The sequence below is a fragment of the Poecilia formosa genome, unplaced genomic scaffold, assembly GCF_000485575.1.
Source record: "Poecilia formosa unplaced genomic scaffold, Poecilia_formosa-5.1.2 Scaffold97, whole genome shotgun sequence".
In the NCBI taxonomy this organism is placed as follows: Eukaryota; Metazoa; Chordata; class Actinopteri; order Cyprinodontiformes; family Poeciliidae; genus Poecilia; species Poecilia formosa.
This window is the reverse complement of record NW_006800036.1, coordinates 595743-619554: the sequence shown is the minus strand read 5'-3', so window position 1 is coordinate 619554 and position 23812 is coordinate 595743. Positions and strand designations below refer to the sequence as shown.

The 23812-nt window shown below is 38.9% G+C and overlaps 2 protein-coding genes across 3 annotated transcripts in view; both read left to right on the top strand.

The window, feature by feature from the left end:
• The window catches only part of znrf1 (zinc and ring finger 1), a 48015-nt gene extending 35036 nt beyond the window's left edge, over positions 1 to 12979 (top strand). Inside the window, exons 3-6 of one of the 2 annotated variants that reach the window (XR_001662918.1) lie at positions 6124 to 6229; positions 7927 to 8018; positions 9850 to 10805; positions 10864 to 12979. Coding sequence is in view for 1 of the 2 variants with exons in the window: in XM_007558525.2 (XP_007558587.1) it covers positions 6124 to 6229; positions 7927 to 7984 (164 nt within the window). In the remaining variant the exon portion in view is untranslated. Of the gene's footprint in view, positions 1 to 6123; positions 6230 to 7926; positions 8019 to 9849 lie in introns of both variants that reach the window. The other variant, XM_007558525.2, reaches the window with a different exon arrangement.
• Positions 12980 to 15727: 2748 nt separating this feature from the next.
• Positions 15728 to 19285, top strand: gins3 (GINS complex subunit 3). Its single transcript, XM_007558524.2, has 3 exons — positions 15728 to 16036; positions 17797 to 18030; positions 18734 to 19285. The coding sequence occupies exons 1-3, from the start codon at positions 15866 to 15868 to the stop codon at positions 18962 to 18964; spliced, it is 636 nt and encodes a 211-aa protein (XP_007558586.1). The 5' UTR covers positions 15728 to 15865; the 3' UTR covers positions 18965 to 19285.
• The last annotated feature ends 4527 nt before the right edge of the window (positions 19286 to 23812 follow it).

The window sequence follows — 23812 nt, the reverse complement described above, 5'->3', positions numbered from 1 at the left end:
TATATATATATATATAAATGTATATATATATATTTTTTTTTTTACTGCTGACCTAACACAAGTGGGCATTTTATTATTACCTGCAATTCTTGCACTGTTTTGGTGTGGAATATTTTCATGTACTCATTTTTTGTCATGGCAGTTAAATAGGAAATAGAAGAAATGCATGTCACTTTGTGATAAGGAGTGTTAACCACCTGAGAAACACAAACTTGTCACACTGTGGGGTCGGGGTGTTGGCATATTATATCATGAAGAGTTAGAATCTGTTACTGATCTGCCAAAGCAGAGAGGATCATAAGATTGTTTTTATGGTATGCTGCATGCAGTGCAGTTCTTTGTTTTGGCCCAGTTTTGTTTTCCTCCCCAACAAACAATGACAAGGACGAAACAGTTTGTCTTCTTAGTTAGCCTTATTAGTTCAACCTGTTACCAGTGTGGACTATCAGCATTTTAGCTGCAGGTATAAGTCCAGATAACAGGAGGAGTCTGAAAAGTAGAGCATATATTTTACTTTTTGTGTTAAAATAGCAAATGAACTCAGAAAGCGTCCTTCAAAATAAGAGCCTTAACCATATTGCTTACTCTTTGAACTTCAAATAGCAAGTACCGTATTTTTCGGATAATAAGCCGTTACTTTTTCCCCCACGCTTTGAACCATTCGGCATAAAACCTGGTGTGGCTTTTCTGTGGATTTTTCTTCAACCACCAGGGGGCTCTTTAGCAGGAAGTGAATCATCGGAAGTCAAAATTGGAAATCAAAGAAGAAAGTGCTGATTTTCAGTCTAACACATAAATATGCTTTGATCTAAATGCATACTTCGTAGCTCTGTTTGTATTGCAGTGGGTCAATGTCCTGCTGAAAGGTGAATGTCCAATCATAGACATTATTGTCCCAAAGTCTTCTGCTGCCTCCAAAAGGTTTTCTTTTGTATTTAGCTCTGTCCATATTTCTTCAGCTTCTTGTTTGAAGAAGAGAGCTGTGATTGTTCAACTTTTGGGAGTTTTTTTTTTTTATTCTTCTTTTTTACATTGTTAGTTTTTCTCTGACCTGATTTGCATGCAGGTTACAAAATATTAAATTTTTGTATCATCTGACCAGCCTTCCTTCTTCCTGTGACCGCCACATGGCTTATCTCAAACTACAAGCGGCTCCTCTTATGGGTTTATCTCAAGAATGGCTTTGTTCTTCCAGACAGGCCAGATTTGTGGAGTGCATAACTAATAGTTTTCTGTTGGCAGATTCTCCCTCCTGAGTTGTGAGTCTCTGCAACTCCTCCAGCTTTACCATTGTCCTCTTAGCTGCTTCTCTGATTTACACTCTCTCTGCTCGGGCAGCCATGTCTTGCTAGGTTTGCTGTTGTTGTGCCACACTCTTTCCATTTCCAGAGCTCTGTAAGATGTCCGAAGCTTGAGATGTTTACAATCTAATTGTGCTTTAAACTTCTCCATAACATTCTTCCCGACTTCCCCGTTTTGCTCTTTGGTCTTTGCGATCAAGGAACAAAGACGGTTTCTTTCCCAATGTTTTCTAACAAATCTAAAAGGTCTTTACAGAACAGCTGGATTTAGTCAGACTTTATTCAAGGCAGTGAGTTCATATCTATAATACACTTTTAAGATTTTAAATCAGAAATTAAAAAACTGCATCTTTTTGAAATTCCCGCTGTTGTGAGTTGTTTTATTATATTAGATCCCACCAAAAAATTCATCTACATGTAAGGTTAAAATGTGGCAAAATATAAAAAAGCTTGAAAGTTACGTTTACTTCCGCAACAGACTGTATGTGCAAGATGTAAATGCAATGGTGTGGAGGATTTCTGAAATACAAATCAAAAACATATCTACTAATTGTAAATGTTTGTCTACAGTAACTTGAAACAAATGTCATTTCTCGGGGTTTTTCTTTTAATATTTTTTTTTGTCTACATGCCTGCAGAGTGCAGGTGAGGTTCAAGGGTAGCACAAAATCCAAGTGAGGTGACTGCTGGATCTTATCTGGGCTTCGGCTTTCAGTAATGATATTTTTAATGTGTCCTGCTAAATATAGCACCTTGAGCACTTGCGTGAGTGGCGTGACTGAGGGGGCCAAAGACATTTAAGTCAGGAGGGCCAGTGTGGAGCAAAACCAGAGCGAACGCATAAGGGAGAATCAGGTGAAGCACATGCAGTTTGCCTCCTGCAGCTCGGGCCACTGGAGGACAAAGACAGACAGTAAAAGAAGGAATTTAGTGCTGTGATTCAGGAAAGCAAAGAGCAACCCCTCTAAGTCATTATTGATGTGAAGTTGCTTGATGCCAAACGTCTGCTGGCAGGCAGGAGAGACAGCTGAAAGTCAAGAGGGAGGCAGGTGGGTGAGGAGAGAACTAATGAGTTGGAGACCCAGAAAAAGAGCCCTCAGATCCCGTTTCATCCAATTCTGATCAAACGAAACAGAAGACGGACCAGGTTTAGCGAAATGTCAAATACATCTTTCTCCATTCACTTTGCCTACGATCTCATCGGTAGCTAGCGGCTACTGTTTAAGGGTTTGCTGGAAATGCCGTGACTGTTTCAATGTCTCAATCATGATCTCCGTAAACATACGGCTCTACTTCTGCACGGTTCTCAACAGATGACACAGCACCTCTAGTGTTGTACAGAACTGTTTGGCTTAGGGAACCTCGGCCTCATCTTTGCTTTATGCAAATGAATCAAATGGTTTGGTTCTGTTTCTTTAATCAGAACACGATCTTCTATATGTACTGAAGCAGTTCATTGGCAAAGCAGATGGACCCGTGGTTCTCTAAATTTAAAAAATTGAATTTTTTTCTGCTCAGCGTTAACATTTTGACAATTTATGTTTGGTGGTAAGCTCAAAGTCTCTGAGGTTGGACGGCCTTGATGCCATCATCCCTCCACAGACTCTCTGTTAGTTGTTTTTTAAAAGGTTTTGTTGGCTCTAGTGGCCTTTATTTGAAGGTAGTTTGACAGGAAACAGGGGTAACAAGAGAGAGGAGACATGTGGCAAATGTCACCAGGCTGGGAATCGAGCCTGCAACCACTGCCATGAGGACTAAGGCCTCAGTATGTGGGTTGTGCTTTGCCCCTGCGCCACCACAGCACCCCCCTCTGTTGGTTTTTAGTTGAGGTACATTCTGGACAGGTTGCCAGTCCATCATCGGGTAACACAGGACAAGTTAGAGAGACCAGTTAATTGACCAGTCATGTTTCTGGACTCCGGGAGGAAGCCAGAGTACCCAGAGAGAACCATGAATTTTGCACACTGATATTCGTTTTTTACATTTGTATAATAAAACGTTTATTATTCAGTGCAAATTATTACCGAAGAGTTTCAACCTGAACAGCTCATCCAACCAAAATTCTAATTTCTATCAAGCATTAGGTATTTTACTTGTTTTCTCTGCTCTTTTGCTCTTTTTTACAATTAATATTATTATGTTAGTCAAGTTATCATTGATTTTAGATTCTTTAGGATTTTTACACAACTTTAACAAATGTGGAGGGCTATGTATGACACATGTATCCCCAATTATATGTTGTACTTGCTTTGTATAATTGCACACAATCCGTCATTTTGCACATTCGCTGAATGGTGTATTGATCCTCTGAAGAGCCATGGAGATTTTCCTGGCCTCGGTCAGGTGGGGGTAACCAGGACCAAGGACGACTCGTTTGATGTAGCGTTTTGTTTTAAAGCAAGCAGAGAATTTAATTTATGAGCAACTTATTCTCTAGAATTTCACACTGTGTGAGCACTTTATTAGTCTCGGCGTACCTTTACTGGGTCACGCCACACACTGTGCTCAGGCAGCCTCACCTTTTAATGAGATGTTGGAAAACATCTTACGGGGCTCTGCGCTACATGACCGGATTGTGTTATTTTTGCAGCTTTGCCAACGGCAGGTTAATATTATGAATCCTCCCTTCTACCTCAAGATAAGCTTTTCTTCTGGATGCAGGGTAAGTGCACGAGCAGCTAAAGTTTTGGAAAGACATTCAGAAGGCTATAAGAACTATAGATTACCAGAGTAAAGAATGTGGAAATTCTGGCTGTGTCATGAATTTTGCACACTGACACTGGCTAACTGGATGTCCTGATTTTAGACTTTAGACTTTATTGTCCCAAAGGGGAAATTCATTTCCACCAAGCTACCGCTGCACTCCCATCATCAAATAGACAATAACAACCACATGAACAATAACAAACGTGCCCTGCCTGAAATTCAGCGTCGAGAGCAAGGTAAACCCATTTCATCTGTACAGATACTTGAGCTGGATTGTCTTAAATTACTGATTAAAGTCAGCAAACTGTCTGTTTTATTCAAACCTGTGGATCAATTAAAAAGTGATTTCTGGTGGTTTATTTTACTGTTATTAAAACATTGATCGAATTACTTGTCCTTGTACTTAAAGAGAGACTCAGTCATCATTGCATCATTCTCTAAATGTGGGCGCCTCGACTGGCGCCGCACAGCTGAGCAGTTGTTAGTGCTGTTGCTTTGCAACAAGAGGGTTTTAAATCTGGGACTTTCTGCCTGGGGTTTGTATGTGCTCTATGTGTCCTCTAGCTGCTTTCCACATTCCCAAAGTATGCGTGTTAGGATAATTCATCACCAAATTCTGAATGCACGTGGATGCTTGTTTGTACTGGTCATACTGGAAATGGATGCTTGTCCAGATTAAGTTAATGAAATGTTGATCTGATTTGCTGCTCTTCGTCACTACAAGTAACACAAAAATCAAGTAGGATTTAGTATGGGTTCTAAGGCTGGTTATATTGCAACTAATTTATTCACTAGAAATCTTTTCTTTCTGCACACATGACATTTAGGTGTAGGTTGCAGCAAAAGCTGGTTTGAAAACATTTTCCACTTGCTTCCTCCACACGTCAGCCCAAACAGAGATTAGACGCCTTTATTCCCATCTTGGTGTAGCCTGAGAAAAGAACAGGTTTGGATTATAGATAGACTTAAGATTTTGACCCCAAAATATCTTATCATTGTCAGATAATTCGATAAGGTCATTGTTAATTTATTAATTCTCACTGCACTTAAAAAAAAACAAAAAAAAACATTATGATATATTAGAAAACATTGCTATATTTTGCCTCTGGAAATGAACAAAAACTACATCTTTGCATGACAGAAACAAGCCACAAAAGACTTTCAGTTGTATTAGTTGAGGTTCTACAACAGGGGTCCCCAAGCTACGGCCCCCTGAACAATGCCAGATCCGGCCCGCCTCCTCATACCAGAGAGCATTCAGTGTTTTTTTTTCATATATTGTATTTTCTGGTTTATATGTGGATTTTTCTTCAACCATCAGGGGGCTTGAGCAGATGTGAAACTAACTTTCCCTCAATGGAATATATACTAGTCAGTCCCAGTCACCGTTTCACTCACGGTTTTTTCCATTTGCATTCTGGGTAAAAATCTATCTAAAAGCGCGAATGTGTCGCGCGCACCCCCCCGTCGAGAAGAATTTTCTAAGGTTTCTTTCTCCAAAAATTAAGACCGGCCCCCGACCAGAGAAAGTAACAGCTATGTGGCCCCTGTTCTACAACATACATGCCACACTTTTCAGATTTCTCTTTTTGTTTGATTTTTTTTTGTTTGTTTGTTTCGGAAAACCCTGCCTTTTTCCTTCACTTCAGTCGTGTTTCGTCTTGTACGTTGAAGTTTATGATAGTGAAGTGACAAAAATGTTAAAATGCTCCAGGGTGATGAGTACAGGTTAAGTCCCGTGTGGTTTGATAAGCACAATCGTTCTGTATAGATCATTCAAGTCTCTGTAGCTGCTGATCTTCATTTAATAGTGTAGTGGAGCGGATAAAATATTCTGAAATACATTTTCTAGTAATAGCAACAGAAACTGGCTCAAAGCTCGTCACAAATTGCTTCTTTGTTGCATTTTTTTATTTTTTTTTATGGCTGGAATCAGAAAATGCCAACGGTATCATCTTTGTGATGCACCGAGCTGCTTTCCCGGCTGCTCTCTGCTGTTTGATATGATGGCTGACATTATCAGTGTTTGTGGTGAAATGCTAATTCTTCTTCCGCTCTGTGTGCGTGTGTGCGTGCGTGCGTGCGTGCGTGCGTGTGTGTGTGTCGGCCACCTTAGATGATGTGTTGGCGAGGGATGCCGGTGAGTGTGTGATCTGTCTAGAGGAGCTGCAGCAAGGGGACACCATAGCCAGACTGCCGTGCCTCTGTATCTACCACAAAAGGTGACTGACACACACACGCGCACACACACACGCATACGCAGACAGATTTGAATCACTGGCTCTTATATCACTTTTGCACTTCTTCTAATTAAATCCCCTCCCCTCACAGCGCTGTGTAAAGGTTTAAAGATTGATTGCTCTGCTTTACTTTGATGCAAACATTATTCAATCATTTGTTTAAAGATAAAAGTGATCCATGCAGCATTTCTGCTCTCTGTCATATGAAGTGTTTCACTTTATTAAAAAGTTAAACAAAGAGATGAGCTGGTATCGAGAGTCAAAGTAGCACAATGCAAAGGAATTAATAAGTTGCATAAATGTTCACTTTATGTGATCGTTTTAATAAAATTGGAAGTTCATTTATTGCATAAATCAATCTGTTTTATTCAAATTATTTAAATATTTCAAAACAAAAATTTAGAAGAACATATTTAAATAATCAAATGTGGAAATTATTCATTCTAATTTATTAAATGTAATAGCTTATATAATTCTGAAATAATTAACCACCATCAAAGTCTGTGGCAAACTCTGCTAAAGCAAAGGTGATTGGTCTGCCATTAAACCACTGTTACCAGTTTGACCAGTGAAATGTTGGAGTCTACTAGATGAACGAGAGTCAGAGATTAAATTATTTTATGATGAAGTGCAGCACAGAAAATATCAAATAACTGTTGAGATCGTGTTGTTTTAACAATTCAATTCAATAATACTTTATTAATCCAAAGGGAAACTAAGTAGTAAATATTAACATGCAATAAATTCAAGTTTGCCTTATAATTATATTTGCCTTATAACGCCATATAATTTACAATAAATTATATGTTTCTGTATTTAAGTAATTATTGACACATTTCTTGAACTTTAACAAATTTTTACTTCTTGTACACATTTATAATTTTAGATTTAATTTTAGAATGCATTTATTTTTCTGTACGCAGTACTGCTTTACTGAAACTGTATAGTATACTATGTTGCCAAACTAAATTGCCTTCACACAAACATAAACTTGAGTGACATCCCATTCTTAATCCAAAGTGCTTAATAGCACAACTTCAAAGAAAGTATTCTTTCCTGCCCAGCATCCACTGAAGAAAAAAAAAAAAAAAATACAATCTATGATCGTACCACCTTGTGGCTGAGTTGCTGCGATTCAGAAATGGCTCCACTTTGCTATATAATCATTAGCATCTGCCTGTGTAAAAAATTTTGCAATGAGGACATTTCAGCACAGCGCTTACTCCACAAAAGTTATCCTAACATGGTGAATTTTTCTTCTTAGGATCTGAGTTTAGTTCTCAAGCTGTTTATGAAATAAACTTGACATGACGACCCCCAAAAATGTGGTTACTGTCAAATGTTTTCTAAGAACCCAGAGAAAGATTTTATAAATTCAAAACAGGTCAGAAGAGGTCTCTTCCAGTGTCGTCCCTTGAGGTTCATTGATAAGTTTCATGTTTCTGTGAGCTTCCTGTGTGGGAGTATTTGGAGATTTTCCAACAGGCCTACATGAAACTTTAGCAACAGCTTTCCATAACATTGAGTTAAATGCGTATTGCGTAACATAGTTCAGCTTGTTTCTAATTCAGATGCGTAAATTCATCATTATCTGTGTGAAGAAGCCAATGTAGATGTGTTTTCTGATTTCTATATCCGATTGAGCTACTTCATGTCTGTGTGTCTTTGTGCTTCTGCAGCTGTATAGACTCTTGGTTTGAGATCAATCGGTCCTGCCCTGAACACCCCTCCGACTGACCGACCACCTGGCCCACTCTGAGTACTCTTCAAGGTGAGAATCATAGTGTGATCGCCCGCTGAAGAAAGTGCATAAACTCTAATATGCAGCACAAGATTCCTTTCATTATGGTTCTTTACCACCAAACCTAAAGCTGGCAGTTCATTGAGTTCAGTGCAGTTTATTTATGCAAAATCTGTTCTTTTCAAAACAGGCCAGTTTATATCCAGAAACGTGTAAGCGAGTCAATCCAAAACAATCAAAAAAAAACAGCAGGCAAGGTAATCCTTAGAGTTTACTGCCAATGTTTCACTTCTGACAGTTTTTTCTCAGTCTCTCCACTGGTAGCCAGGACATGGCTGACTATTTTGTAAATTAAGAGAAAATCTACTGGCAACTTGCAGCAGCATGTATGGGAGGGCATTACAACTCTAATTTTAAAATCCCACAGTGTTTCTGGCGTCTCATTACAGACGTCGAAATTGCAGGAATAGCATGATGGAAATGTTTAGTAGCTTTAAAAATGATATTAAAAAACTGTGGATTTCCCCTTGAAATACAGTCTGGTAAAAACCAGCCCCATGTTCTACTGAAACTGGGGCTGGAAAAGAAGGTCTGCTATTGAGAAACAATTGCTCTCTTTCTCTGTGGATCTGTTGAATTTTATAATTTTACCCAGTTGCTGACGTTTGCCCCCGGTGTATGTAATGCGCCAGTTCAATGCTTTGAAGCTCACTGGAAATGGCCTTCACTGTAAACAACCATCCTCCACTGCGAAGAGAGAAGTCGAATGAGATGGATGTTAATGTTAATTCAATATTTGGCAGCATGGACTGAATTCCTTTGTTCACTTCCTCTACAACTCTAAAACATTGTTCGCAACTCCTCTTTCAGTTCACTGATCTGCCTGGTTGAAATTCAGCCAGCAAAATCTAGTTCAATGGGAGAATTCCCAGACGGAGCACTGAAGGGAAATGAGAATCGAGTGGAGTTGCACAGGAAGGCAATGGCCAGGCTACTTAAAACAGGGTTTATCTGTTATCCTTGGGTATGCTGTGATGCACTAATTAGTTGGCATGATCTCAAAATCTACTAATGTTCAACTGATCAGCTTTGCTCATTGATTTGTCATATACTGAAAAATCTGAGGCAGGATGAAACTTACATAAAGAATTCACAAACAAGCAAAACAAAGTTGCTGGGGAAATTAAATAACACTTTATGCAATTTTATCTTAATGGGGTATTATGTAAGGTTGACATTTTTGAGCTTTACATCATGTTAAAATGCTATTCCTTCATCCAAAATATACGTGGAGTAATGCCTTAATTCTCTCATGCATGTTTGAGGAGTAATTGAATGTTCCATGGCAGCAATTTGGAAAGAACAGAAGCTTCTTAAAGAGACAGAGGCCAATTTCAAGATATCAATTTGCAATGTAAAAGTTTTTTAAGCTATTTTTGATATATACAGTGTTTTATGATTTTCTGTTATGATATAACCATGAACTCTACTTTCAACCCGAAAATCCTCAAGCAAAACGTCTGTCCTTTAGCTTGTGATCTTAAACGTAAAAACAGTTTTGTTCTGACAATAGGCCTATTCAAAGTCCAGATTTAAGTCAGATTAGGACGGTCACTTTACCCAGGCCTTGTAGTCCATGAAATCCTTGCTTAAAATAAGTTCACCAAGAAAAGTGGGCCAACATTCCACCATAGGAGAAAATTGGAAATCAGTATCTGTTAGGAAAGGTCTGGTAAACGCTAATTCCTTTATCGTCCAAAACGAATTGAAAACGTAACGGTTGACAGCTTTTAACTTCTGACATTAGTTTCTAATTTCTGAGAACATCAGTCTGTCCTGTCTGTCTCCTTTTTGTCTTCAGGACATATTAGGTTCCTACCATGGACATCTGGACACAGACGCTACCAAATCTGATGAAACAATCAAAGTGATCATCGTATACTCGCCGTGACGGAATCCATAGTCCTATCAGACAACCGTTCCTTGTAAACTGAACCAAAAAGAAAATGTGACTTTCCAACCATCACGCATTAAAGGGCCTCTGTTAAGCTTTTTATTTCGAAACCTGCTGATGATACTGCATACAACGTGGACCCTCTCCCGCCTCCCTTCAGACACCCCTCCAAATCAAAGCATGGTCTTAACGGGCCTCCCATCTCGTCTCTGGGTCCAGGCCTGTCTGTAACTTGTGTCCAGTCCTTCCATGGCCTTAACTGGGTGGGGATTTTTGGGGGGGAGGAAGCAGGGCAGAGTGGGTGGAAGAGGAAAAGGAACCACATGAGGATGAAGGAGAAGGAGAGGCAGAAAACTGCAAACAGACTTGTACATTATTCAGTGGGCCTCTCATCTCACACAAACAGGACTCCAGCTTGGTGGTGATCTCTCATAAAAGACTGCCTCACAGTGCGCTCCTCTTTCATAGCCCCCTGCCTCAGTTCTGCGTACCGTCCGCACCAGATTAATTACATCAGAAAGTACATAAAATGCTTTTCAGATCGGCTCTGCACACATCTGAGCAGGAAGAGAGAGGAACTGGCATGTCAGCTTGTCCGGTGCGTTCGCTTGGTCTGAAAGACGGGCGTGGTGGGATGGAGAGGACTGGGAATGGTCTGCACATGCTCAGTCCAGACTGGGAGGGAGGAGGGAGCTGGAAGCAATGTAGTTTACGCCCTTAAAGCGTGTGTGTGTGTGCGTGCGTGCGTGCGTGTGTGTGGTTGGGATGCGTCAGTGTCAGGCTTCACCTGAATGTGTCTGTGTGTGTGTGCTTGGATTGTGACAGGTTACTGAAGCCGTGTGTGTGCGTGCGTGCGTGCGTGCGTGCGTGCGTGCGTGCGTGCGTGCGTGCGTGTCTGTGTGTGTGTGTGTGTGTGTGTAGGTGTGTGTGTGAAAGGTCGTTGTAGAGGGCTGACTGGGACAGTGCTGTGTGTGTCTCTGTATTGAAATGTTTACAGTCTAGATGTTCCCTGTGTGTGCAACTGGCAGTCCTCCCTTTACTTTGCTAATGTTTACAGCTGCAGAAAAGCAACATGACATATTGTAAATTTCACTTGTAACCTCTCTCAGTTTTTCTCTATCAGATCTGCCAGATTTTTCATGTAAAAATTAGTCATTTCTTAAAGAGAGAGCCTGGAGTGAGCGCGACTGCGAGACTGTGTCCGTTGCATGGAGGGATTACTGAGTGGAACCAGCCAGGTACAGAACCAGAGGACCCAATTTGTCCAGCAGCCAGTAACTGATACCTCCACATGGAGAGCAAAGCATAGACAGTAATTGTGAAAGAAGCTTGCTGGTCACAGAGTGCTGTGTCCAAGCATATCACTGTAAGTGTTGTAAAACCTGTCCAAGCAACAGAAAACTGCAGCCTTTTGGTGTTATGTAATGTTCTTGCTTAGGAAAGGTCATAACCATCAAAAGAACCAACAAACAAATGCTTGAAATGTCTGTCAACACTTAATCTGTTTAACACAGATGCAGTAAATGAGTTTTACGTTTTTCTTTTAAGACTTTTTTTTTTTTACTTTTCATTTCAAATAAATATTTTAGTACACACCCACTCCCGACCCCACTAAGGGACAAGGGTGCATAGGAAATGGATGGATGGAGTATACACCCATAAAAATTAACAAGCAATGCATTTGTTAACATGTCCTTTAAGAGTTTCATAAAATTTCTGGGAAGTCATAAAATTTGCTTACACCTGAGATCATGTACCTGACTAGAAATTTAGAATTAAAACTGATAAAAAATAAATAAAAAAAAAACAGCAAAAGGAGGACAAAGCCCATAACAGTTAAATAAAAAATGTACAACACTGTGGCAGGACAGTTGGATGCAATGAAATATTATTATTATTAAAATATCACCGTATTTCTTGTTAAACTGAAGACTGTTTCTATGTTTGGGACTGATCGTGATTTAATTATGACTTATCTTTTAAAAGGTTTTTCTAAAATTCTAACATTATCAAATTCTACTAAGAAATAGTTTGACTAACAGGGATTGAGACAGGATGTTTCACCATAAAACTAGAGGGACAAGGAAACATTGATATCAAGAATGTCTTCAAGGTATTTGGAAAAGACATCTCATGAAAAGGTCAAATCTGACTGTTTGTGGCCACTGTGTTCAATTGCTGTCAGCTTGTGACATTATCTGCTTCAAACTTGACCCTCTGTTTGTTTCTATATTTGAGAACTTTTATTTTAAAATAGGAAGGAACGTACAAGTTTAACCCGAGTGACCTGAAAGCAGATATGTATTTATATATTCCTGATTGGTACAAAAAGTCCCAGGGCAATGGCATCTTTTGATATCTGAAAAGGTTGAGTACAAGATAACTAAATCTGAAAAAAAATATGAAACTGAAAATGACCTGTTCCCTACTCTAGCAAGGGAGAGTAAAAATAAACGATAAAGGCACTTAAAGAAAACTGGAGCGTCGCTCAAAGCAAAAATGGGCTGCAAAAAGATTCTGCAAAATCTTTTTTACAAAAATTTTTAAATAAACAAACAAAAATTAGGACGTGCAAGGCAACTGCATTTGGATTCTTCAAAATGACTCGTGTGACTTTCTCGGTCCTCTTTTCCCTCTTCTGTTCTCTGGTTGCTCTGTTGGCTCGTAATCCCTCCATGACTGTTTGTGCATGTGTGTTTGCAACTCAAACGGGGGCCTCCTGGTCTCTGCTACAGTCAGCTCCCCCACATTGTGTTTCTGCTGGAAACAGATGTACCTGTCTGCGACTGGAGACGCGAGGCACTCGGACCCTCAAAAGGACTCTTGTTGTTCCACTGTGGAGCCACTGAAACGGGGCTTATTTATTCATTTGTTCATATTTAACAACATTTGTTTAATATTCCAATCATGTGAGGTGTTACTCACTCTTCAGAATGCCAAGAGCTGATGTGTGAAGACTACTACGAATCAACGTACAAACTGCATTTACAAAGCTACTGTAAACAAATGGTGGAATAAATTGTGCTAGATGAAAAAACAAGTTTTTTTCGGTTTTTTTTCCCCTGCTGTTTCAAATGCATCTTTTACAGCAAGACGAATGTGAGTTCGTCTTGCATTTTAGGTCACTGAAGGAATCTTGCAGAGTGGAGGCATTGCAGATGAGGAGTTATTTCCAAGATGTGAATGTGAGGTAACACATTTTTATCTTATTTCAATCTTCAACTACATTTCCTAGAAATCCCACTTCTCCTAAAAAGTGTATTAATAGTTGTTTTTTTTTTTGTTTTTTGTTTTTTTGCTTAGAGCAAAGTTGCACTACTTTAGAAAGCCTCCAAAGTGCTCAGATGTAAGTGTTACTGAGCTAAAAAAAAAATCAGCAAGAGAAAAATAAAATCGCACTTTAGTCCAACAGAAAGAGGTATTTAGAAAAGAAATGGATATGTGGAGTTTGTCTGAAATATCAGGCTCATTGTGTAACACAGTAAATATCTGTCCTTAATCTGATTAAAAAAAAGAAAAAGAAAAATATACCACAAAAAATAGGCTGTTGCAAACTTTTAAGAGCTTCAAATATTTCATGCTGCTTCAAATCAATGTCCGTTGAGAAAACCTCACATGCGCGTCCGCGTGCGACTCCACTCGAGTCGCATGTGGATCTTACACAGCGACTTACCAGCAGCAGGAAGCCTTGCTGTCCATCACCAGGCTTCCTGCTGCTGGTTGATGTTGGGAGAGTGTCACATCAAAAAAAAAACAAAAAAAAAACCTTACAGTATGAATTCAGTTTCATGTCCTGTTAAACAGCCACTTCTCACAGGCGGTGTGTGTGACAGCATCTGATGCAGCTTTAATGGAGTTTGAAAGCGTTATCAACTCGCTTCTGGCACAAAGCGCTCAGTCCCACTGGAGCTTTCGTTCTGTATTATTCCTCATTTAATATTAAAGCAGTTGTAGTCATGATGCTGTTACAGCTCATTCCTTGCTTACAAGGACCTTGGTAGATGGTAAATGGTGATGCTACAGCATAGTGCTTTATAGGACTACATTCAGTCATTCACCCATTCATGCACACACTCACACACTGACAGTGGTAAGCTACAGCTGCCCTGGGGCAGACTGACAGAAGCGAGGCTGTCATTCACTCCCTCTGACCACTACCAGCAGGCAAGGCGGCTGAAGTATTGCCCAAGGACACGACTGAGACAGACAGCTTTGAGCCGCCAACCCAGTTATTAATTCTAGCCTGGTGTCATTTGAATCTTTATAATTTATGAGCTGTTTAATTTCTTGAGTCATGAAGAAACACTTTGTTGAGGTGGAAGTTGGCCCACGTGTCTGATGACCTTAATGTGGCGTCTGAAGGATGTGTCTGAGAATCAGCAATGTCAAAATAAGAAAAATGACTGAACTGTTTTTGCTGTCGTCAAGATTTGTGAACTGATTTTACCCTGACAAAGGAGAAAGTACAATATTACAGTCTGGACTGGCTGTCACTCCTCATTTATCAGCTGATGAATGTTATCAGAAGTGACAGAGAAAAGGTGAGGGCACTGAGACAAGTGCTGCATTTTAATTGGATGGAAATTCAAGGTTGAATTTACTGTCTAACTTTTAGCTACTTGTTGTTGTGCTTTCTTTTTACGCTTCTAATATAATTACAGTTCACATATTGGTTACCTTAACAGTTCCAACTGGTTATAAGGTGACCCTATTTTTATTCGTGGTGATATTCTGGCCTCCAATGGTCAAAAATATTATTACACATGATTTTATTTTGGCATTTTGATCCTGTTGATTAAATAACTGATGAAAACTGCCCCATATATGATATGTTATTTGTATTCAATAACAGGATATTTTATTCAAATAATTTGCAATATAGAAAATGATGATAACATATCACAGAAGTCAATCTGACATTATGCTGTATAAATTCAGAGCTCAGTTCAGTCGATAGATACTGATGGTGTTTTCCATATATGTCTTTATTTGATCTATTTTTATTTCATTGATTCAAAGTTGGAAAAATCCAAGACGGCATCAAATTTATGACTTGGAAAGTGAGAAATCCCAGAGTAACCTCAAGGTCAAAGTCCAAGTCCAACCGCATGTTCTGTATACCTTAAATATTTAATTAAGGTTTACATATTTAATGTATATCTCATCAAATCTCTCACATGTTTTGTTCAATTTATTTTGGTACAGTTGTTAGTCGGATGTGGGAATTACATCGCCCCAATTTAACAGCTTTCTAGTTGCAAGTTGGAAAATTAGTTGTATCTGCAATACGATGTGTTGCACATATCAGTGACTTTATCTTTATTTCATGAATTTGTACTCTAAAATAAAAATGTCCACAAATTATACTTAAAATGTGTATCACAGTCTTTTATCCAAGTTGTCAGAAATCCCAACGAAAACCCGTTATTTTGTTGAGAAGCAGTCATATTTGGATTTGAACCAGTGTTAGCAAGAGGTGGTAGCTTTCTGAGCTGAAATTACAAACTTGAAGTTAATTTTGTGAAATGTAAGTTTAAAATTTTAACTTCCAACTATGAATCCAACTCACTAAAGGTACTATGTAAGACATTTGTGGACATTCTCCTTCACAATACGTAAATTGCACAGAATAACACTTTCAATATAGTACTCTTGCTCTGCCAATATTCAAACTATTAGTACATTTTAGTGGATTCCCAACTTCCAAGACGAAGATGGGTGTGACATATTTTCAGAAATAGATTTCAAACTTCCGAGGTAACTAGAACGCACCGTCAGTTTGTCGCACTTGTTTCCAGCGTTGTGATTGGTTTATTTGTTCCGGCGCCAAAAACCAGGAAGTGTGGTGGAAGCGCTGTAAGACGGGAGAATTTAATTGTTTTTATTCCGTTACTTGTCTAACTTTGGTCTCACATTTACTCACATGGACACACCATCTTATTTTCCCGTACCTCCCGGTGTGGGGATGGAGGAGAATTTTTTGTCTCTCGACGACATTTTGCTCTCCCAGGAGAGACTGCCTGTCCGGACGGAGTGCGTTTTCCCCCGACTTGGATTTCTGGAGAAGTCTAGTGATTCACAGGACATCCCAGAGGTTGGTTGAGTTTTCTGCAATAAATTACAATGACTTCTGGCACAGCATTTATCTCTAAATCACTCTTTACATTATTATGTACTTAAAAGTTAATGAGGCATAAATAATATGGAATTCAACCGAACGTCTCGCCAATCTCAATTCAGTGTTCTTAGTTTTTAATAGTTTTAGTCATTGTTGTTCTAAAAATTACATTTTCGGTGTTCAAGAATAAATACTACTCCATCGTAAAGTCGGCGCAAATTTAATCTTCTTTACCATACCAACTTTATTTATAAAGCACTTTGAAACAACCACAGCTGATACAAATTGCTGTACATTAAAACACAACATAACACTAAAAAAATTTTTTTAAACTCTTACAGTTTAAAAACAAACAAACATACAATTTAATACACAAAACATACAATTCTTTGGCTAACTTTTAATCAAAACTCAACTTATTTGGAACATTAGTCACTTACAATCCGAATTATTCAAAACGCATAATTACTTTTTCAGTTGTTCGATTGGATAGCGCCCCCAAAGTTTATTTACGTAAATATAAACAAGCTTATTTTATGAATTAGCCTTAGTTTAATTTATTGAACCTAGGTTATCTTTGTCTGACATCACAATTTGTTTGATTCGAAACATTTCAGAATGCCAAAAAATTCAACAAAAAAAGTCTGAACCTTCGAATCTTGTTTTCTGTCTTTGGGTGCGTTTACACTGCAGCCTGAAGTGACCCAATTCCGATTTTTTTTGACGTAACGCGACCTGTATCCGATCTTTTCATGGCAGTGTGCGAATGTGACCCATATCCGACACATATCCGATTCAAATGCGACCTAACGTCCAGGTCGCATTCATCCGAACTGAACATAACTGATTCTCAACAAATCTCACTATTCTGCGTCCTCATACACGCAACCGGGAAGAAAAACAACAACCATGACGGACAAAGTTGTTAATATGCTGCTCCGGTTGGACAACAACTTCAAATATTTAAGCTAAGCTCCACCGTTAGCCTCTATGTTTACTTCTGCAAACACTGAGCACTTCTTCTTCTTTTTATGGCGGTTGGCAGAACGCTGACGCTATTGCGCCCTCTACTGCGCATGCGGGACACTTTCAGGTCGTTTTCCCGTTCACACTGCAGAACGCATACAGGTCGCAATTACTGGGAGTGTGAACGGCCCGGCAAAAAAATCGGAATTGCCAAAAAATCGGAATTGGGTCACTTCAGGCTGCAGTGTGAACGCACCCTTTGTGTTGCGTTAAACTAACATACCTTCGAAGTGGATCCACAGTCGTAACACTGTTGCCTTGTAGTTAGAAGGTCGCAGGTTCAAATAATGGTCAGGTGTTTTCTCTGTGGCATTTCATGCTTTTTTTTTTTTTTGTACATGTGCGGGTCTGTCCTCTGGATTCTCCCACAATCCAAAAACATGAATATTAGGAAAATTAGTGACTGAGCTGCCCTTAGTTATTAGTTCTATGTGTCTTTGTGATGGACTCATAACCTGACCAGTTCGAACCCTGTCTCTTGCATGTTAAGCACAGAGAAAGACGTGAATCTACATGTGACAAAGCACAGAATTAAGCACATATTAAAAATGAATGATTGAATATCATGAAGAGTTAAAAAAATATGTTTTAAGGTATTTGCATTTGGCTCATTTGCCTTCACGAACACATCGGCGCCAGCAGTTTGGAGAGCGGCCTGTTGGTGCCTAAGAGCCTGTTTGCTACACTAAGCGCTCTTTCTTTCCTTTCAGGGCACAAAGATGGAGCTTCCTCTATGGCTCTGTAAGGGTCTGTATGAGAAGAAGAGGAAGGTGTTGTCTGTGGAGCTTCCTAAAATCTACAAAGAGGGCTGGAGGACCGTGTTCACGGCGGACCCCAACGTGGTGGACTTGCATAAGATGGGGCCCTACTACTACGGCTTGGGCTCCCAGATGCTGCATTTTGACAATCCGGAAAACCCAGACATCGCAAACGCGTTGTTACAGGTACGAGCGACTGGGAGGAAGTGCAGTAGTTACCAGCTTGAGTCCGTTTCTGAAGATAACCCCCGAGTGGAAAACAACAAACGCTGTCAGTCAGACAAATGTCACTGATTAGATGTCATTTGCTGTGATTTATGTTCGTCTTAGATGAGGTGGGACGTCTTTGCAGATTAGTAATTGTGTGTCTGACCTTTAGGTGAGGAGACAAACCTGCTCACTTCTGACAAGGACAGAAGCCAATTAGTTTCTTCATTAATTTACAATTTACCAAGCGTACACGGCAGCATGTTTTATTAACTGCCACCAACAGCTGGCATTTTCTTACCTTTTTCGGTGCATGAGCGAGTTGTCTTTAATTTAACCTGTAAGTTTGACATTTAGATCAACATTCTGATACAGGTTTAGCAGCCCAGATGTCTTTTCTGCTCCATTTCCTGTTTACTAAACGTCAGAAGGCAAGGCAGTGTTATTGATCTCTATCACCACTAGAGTGTGCAGCAATCCAATACATTTATTTTGAGAGGCACCATCCCCTCTTCCACTTTGCTTCTAACACTTTTAAACAATTTTGCCTGTAGAAGAAAAAATTCCAGATGGGATCGACTTCAAAAAAAAAACAAAAACAAAAAATAGAAAGCATCAGTCATATTAAAATTCATTAACTGCAAACTGTGATCGTGACCTTCTCACTCTGTCGTCCCTCCAGACGTTCATCGGCCGCTTTAGGCGAACGATGGACTCCTCCCAGAACGCCTACAATGAAGACACATCTGTGCTGGTGGGGCGACTGGACTGCTTGGAGAAGGTTCTGTTCAGGTCCGGTCAGAACAGCCTGAACGGCTTCCAGGGCTGGGAGAAGGGCCAGGCCGCACAGCTCACTGCCTCCAGCCTGGTTCTGAACTACCGCAAGAGGAAGCTGGTCGATGTTCAGTCCTGACCTCGGCCCGCTTGTACCGGGTCTATAGGAGCAGATTTAGTCAGGACGACGTCCTCCTCCACACCTGACCCAAAGAGACTACGGGGACGAGGACCCTGGCTGAAATGCAGACATGTTTAATTGATAATTGGGGCAAGATTTTTAAGTGTATAAATATTGGTTTTATGTATGAGAAGTAAAGGTTTTATAGTTCTTTTTTTCTTTACATTGAAGCCCTTCTTAATTTGCCCTAAAATTAATCACAACTTAGTGATCAAACCAATAGGGAATAAAACACATTCCACTGTAAATGAAACGGTAAAGGTGAGATTAACAAAACCAGTCATGGATCTTCCTTAACCAGCCTTTTGCTGCTTCTGCTGCATTGCAGTTCTGAGAGGCTAACAATATTAGTCCAGATGTTTTTCTCCACAGCAGTAATTCCCATCAGAAGCCGTTAAAAAAAAACAACAAAAAAAACATCTGGTGTCGATCCTAAAGTTTTCCAGTTGTCTAGTGTGACGAAGAAGACCCAAAACCTAATTTTTCTTGGAGTTTTTTTTTTTTTTTCTGGCTCTGACAAATTAATCAGTTGTGATAAATTCAGGCCAGGTAAGCTGTAGGAAAGTGCGCTGACTGTTTTGCTATCAATGCTTGTTCAACTTTAGCAGCAAACGGATTTGAGAACGCAAGACTTTTGGTCAATTTCCTTATTAGATAATGAGTTCCAGGCTGTGTGTGTAATCTCCAGTGTTGATATTGTGTCAGCGGCTGATAACGTCAGATGGCTCTGACAGGTCGTCTCTGAGACGCATCCTGATTCATCCTTTTGTGGGGTTGCTTCTCATCTAAGGAATTTATTTATTTATTTAATTTATATTTTCATTTCTCTGCAAGGAGAATTCAAAGGTGGGGCAAAATGTCTTTCATGAGACACTTTTTTTCCAATATTCCAGACATGATTTGGCGATATGTAAATTTCTAGCTTTAAGTAGTACTGTGATAACAAAGCAGCTCGAATATTATAACGTTGATTTTGGACCTGTAGCAAAATCTGTGCAGATTTGAACCCTTCTGGAAACCGATTACCCAAGTCCAAACCTGGGGCATAAATCCCAACATTCTAAAATGGAAATTATATGATAAAACAACTTGCTTGAAAAAGAACTAAAATCATGAAACGTGCATGTTTAAAAATGAAAATTGTTTCCACATTTAATGTTTAGTTATGGCAATAAGAGTATGTATCACATACTTAAATGTTTGGTGTAATACATTTTGAAAAACCTTTAAAAAAAAAAACAACAACCTTAGAATCAGTTAGGTAATCCACACAGAAACAAAGAAAAACTCACATTAGAGATAGCACCTATTGTTTTTTTTTTGTTTTGTTTTGTTTTTTTAACTCTTATGAATGATTTCAGCATGCATCTAGTTCTAAACTGTATGAAAGAAGTAATTAATGTGCATATTCTTGTATTTTGTGATTATTACCCAGGAAGCAGCTCCATGTAATGAATACAGTAGAGTCTGTTCACAGTGTGCAGATTGAGGTCCCTTCTAAATCACCAACTGTTGTGGGGAGTCAGAAATGACCACCTGCCAGGCACCAAATGCTGCTAAAATGTGTCACTGGGTTACACACATACACAACACAATGTCCGAGTTATTGAGAAAATATTTCATTCTGAATGCATTTACAGAGCATGTTCAACAAAACTGCAAGTACAGTAGTTTTTGGTTACAATTGCCAAAAACATTTAGCTCTCCAGAGAGTAAATGAGAGATTAACAGGTTATTTGATGAGGTACTGAAAAGTAGCATTTTTGTTTATTCTGAGCACAAAATGAACTTTTTTAAAATGCCCTTTAATATTTTAAGTTTCTTTAAAAAAGAAACAAAAAGAAAAACAACATCTTTACTGGTTTGAGAAAGATTAAATTTTTCATTGAGGGAGACCCTTGAAAATTAAACTGGAATTTTTAAGTTTGTCTTATATCTGCTTAATTGTGTCTAATTCTTTACATCACACATTTCTAATCCAATTTAAAAACCCTTTTAAAAATTTAAAAACCCTAATGGAATATTTCAGTTTTAGCAGTAAATCATTATAATTTATATGGTGGTTTCTATGACAACCATAGGCCAACTACGGTAATATCCAGCCAACTAAAGGACTAATAATTTGACACAATTCTCAATAATCACTGCCATTCATTACTTAAAGATGATGGTTCTGAGCTTTAATATGGAAAATGTTTACAGCCACATTCATGATAAAATGATCTCAAAGTGTTTTAACATAAACCAAGAAACTGAAATTACGTAAAAGCTAGTTTTTATTAAAAAAAGAAAACAAGTAATAGAGTTCAAAGATTGTGGACTCAATGGTAGAGTTTTAGACTTGGATTCTCCGTAACAAAACAATTTGATTTTCAGGCTGGTGTGACGCACAGCCAGCAGGTCCTGATCACATGACCTCAGCTACCTGCTCTGGACATAGACATGTAAAGGTCCTCAATGCAAGCTGGTGCTCATCTGACTAATCCATAAGAAAACAAAAGAAAAATGATTCCACTGTCCAGACTACAGCAGCCATCATTCCTATTGCTGCGAATGAAATTGATGCGAATGAAAACTCACTTTTCTGCATCCCTGCAAACACTACAAAATGTTATACATCTTTTGTTTTCACGTTTAAAGATAATCTTTTAACAAGCTTCAGACCTAATAAGATTTATAAATATTCCTTTTTGAAAGGTCATATGGGGTTCATATGTGTGCAGTGTGCATGTTTGAACTGTGAAAACATGATGAAAAGTGAAATGACTGTTTTTAACTGTGATCCAATATATATTCAACAAACAAAAATTGCATAGATGTCTCACAGCTTTTGGATTCGCGGACCTCCTGATCTCGTCCCAGGAGATTACTGCTATTGAACGTGCTACTCATTACAAGAATACACACTGTCTTGTTTGCTCTTGTTCTTTGTGTTGACTTTTTAAATTTTGCACTCATAACATCAGGAGGCACATAAGTGGAACTAATTGCATTTGTTTAAAAAAAAAAAATCTTCCGGTTGAACCAGTAGACCAGCGATGCACAATAACACAATCTGCAACATGTTTATGCATCTGAAAGACAAAATCTGGGCTTAACCCGCATGAACTGCGCCTTCAGTAAATAAAAACCCCAAGTTATTTAGATATGCGTGTAGAAATCATCTTGAATAAATGACCTGTATGCACATGCTTCCTCCCGCTTCTACAGTTATTTAATAATTAAGAACATTGATTTCAAATTAAATTGTTGATTTCAAATTAAATTGTCGCTACAATTTAATTTGAGATGGACCGGTTCCTAACTAGCACTGTACATCATCATTTAATTTTTTTCACATAACTGAATCAAATCGTCATGTTAGGTAGATTAGAGGGAAAATGACACAAATCACTTCAATTGCCAACCATCGCTCCCCTCATCAGTTCAGGAACATTTTCACCGTTATGTTGTAAATATTCTGCATTTGCAGAAAATGTCCTTTTGTTTAAGGGTTGTGTAAAGTCATCCAGAATGTGAGGGTGGCTGGATCCTGGTAGCACGCCGCCGTGTTTAACATGGGTCAGATGATGGATTTAGATGGTAGGTCACTGGTTATGTAAATATTGACATTCCCTCTGGGCTGTCACTATTGACCGTGACAGAGGACCAAACAAGAAGCATTCATCACATCACTGCTGGCAGTGGTACTATTTTTGCAACACGTCAGCAAGATGATTATCTATATCTATCTATCTATCTATCTATCTATCTATCTATCTATCTATCTATCTATCTATCTATCATCTAGATAGATAGAAAGATATCTATCTAGATATCTTTCTATCTAGATAGATGATAGATAGATAGATGGATGTGTGGTATTTATTTAAAGAAGGTTTGGATGCAGCCAGTTATTAAAATTGGCCGTAAACAGCAAACGATTCACAATAAAAGTGACCCATATTCCATTCCAACAAACTGAAACAATTAACTCCAAAACAACAGGAAACAGCAGTTTGATTGGTCAGTCATGCCTACAAACATTCATAGATATCTCCTTTCAACAAAAACAACAGACACATTTATTTATTTCATGAAATTATTGCATGTGTAGCTCATCCTTAAGTAAGAAGCAAGAAAGTTCACACAAGAATTTATTTTGCCCTCCCCTAATGATTGCGATTTGTTATATTCCAGAACAAGTTGCCCGCTATTTTGTCCCTCTAAATTAGAGGTTTATTTCAGCACCTGTATCATAACCGCACTGAAGAAATCGCAGTCCTTGTAACCTTAATGAGTTTAATTTATTTCCTTAGATCGACACCTTCCTGCCTGACAGCAGATCCATCATGCCCATCCGTGGATCCTGATGGGCAGTCTCAGCGAAAGGTTTGGCTGAAGCAAAGGGCAGACTGAGGGCGAGCGTCCAGAAAGCTGACATACCAGACACTAATCCTGCTTCTGGCTTCCGTCTTCTTTAAGGGCCTCTGACATTTGGTATTTGTTGGAAAAGCATTCGCGTACACAATAAAATACTCAGGGGAGTCCAAGGCTCACTTTTTGTCTCTCAACTTTGCATACAAGCTCCTAAATTGTAATTTCATTTATATTGCTGCCAATATTTCATTGAAGGGTCGTTCACAGTGTCTCCCAGCTTACCGTACAGGTTGACATAAATCACAAGAGTGTTTACGTCACAAAGTCTCCTCACAGCTCTTGAGCATGTAACTAGGAATAAAAACACTGTGGAGATTTAAAACCTTAGAACAATGAGTGTTTTACAAAGACAGCAGAAATAAAGTAAAACTGCACACAGTTTTTTTT

Coding starts and splice junctions, on each gene's coding strand:
- gins3 (XM_007558524.2), top strand. CDS start 15,866: ATGGACACACCATCTTATTTTCCCGTACCTCCCGGTGTGGGGATGGAG. Junction 16,037..17,796: donor ATTCACAGGACATCCCAGAG/GTTGGTTGAGTT, acceptor CTTTCCTTTCAG/GGCACAAAGATGGAGCTTCC. Junction 18,031..18,733: donor TCGCAAACGCGTTGTTACAG/GTACGAGCGACT, acceptor TCGTCCCTCCAG/ACGTTCATCGGCCGCTTTAG.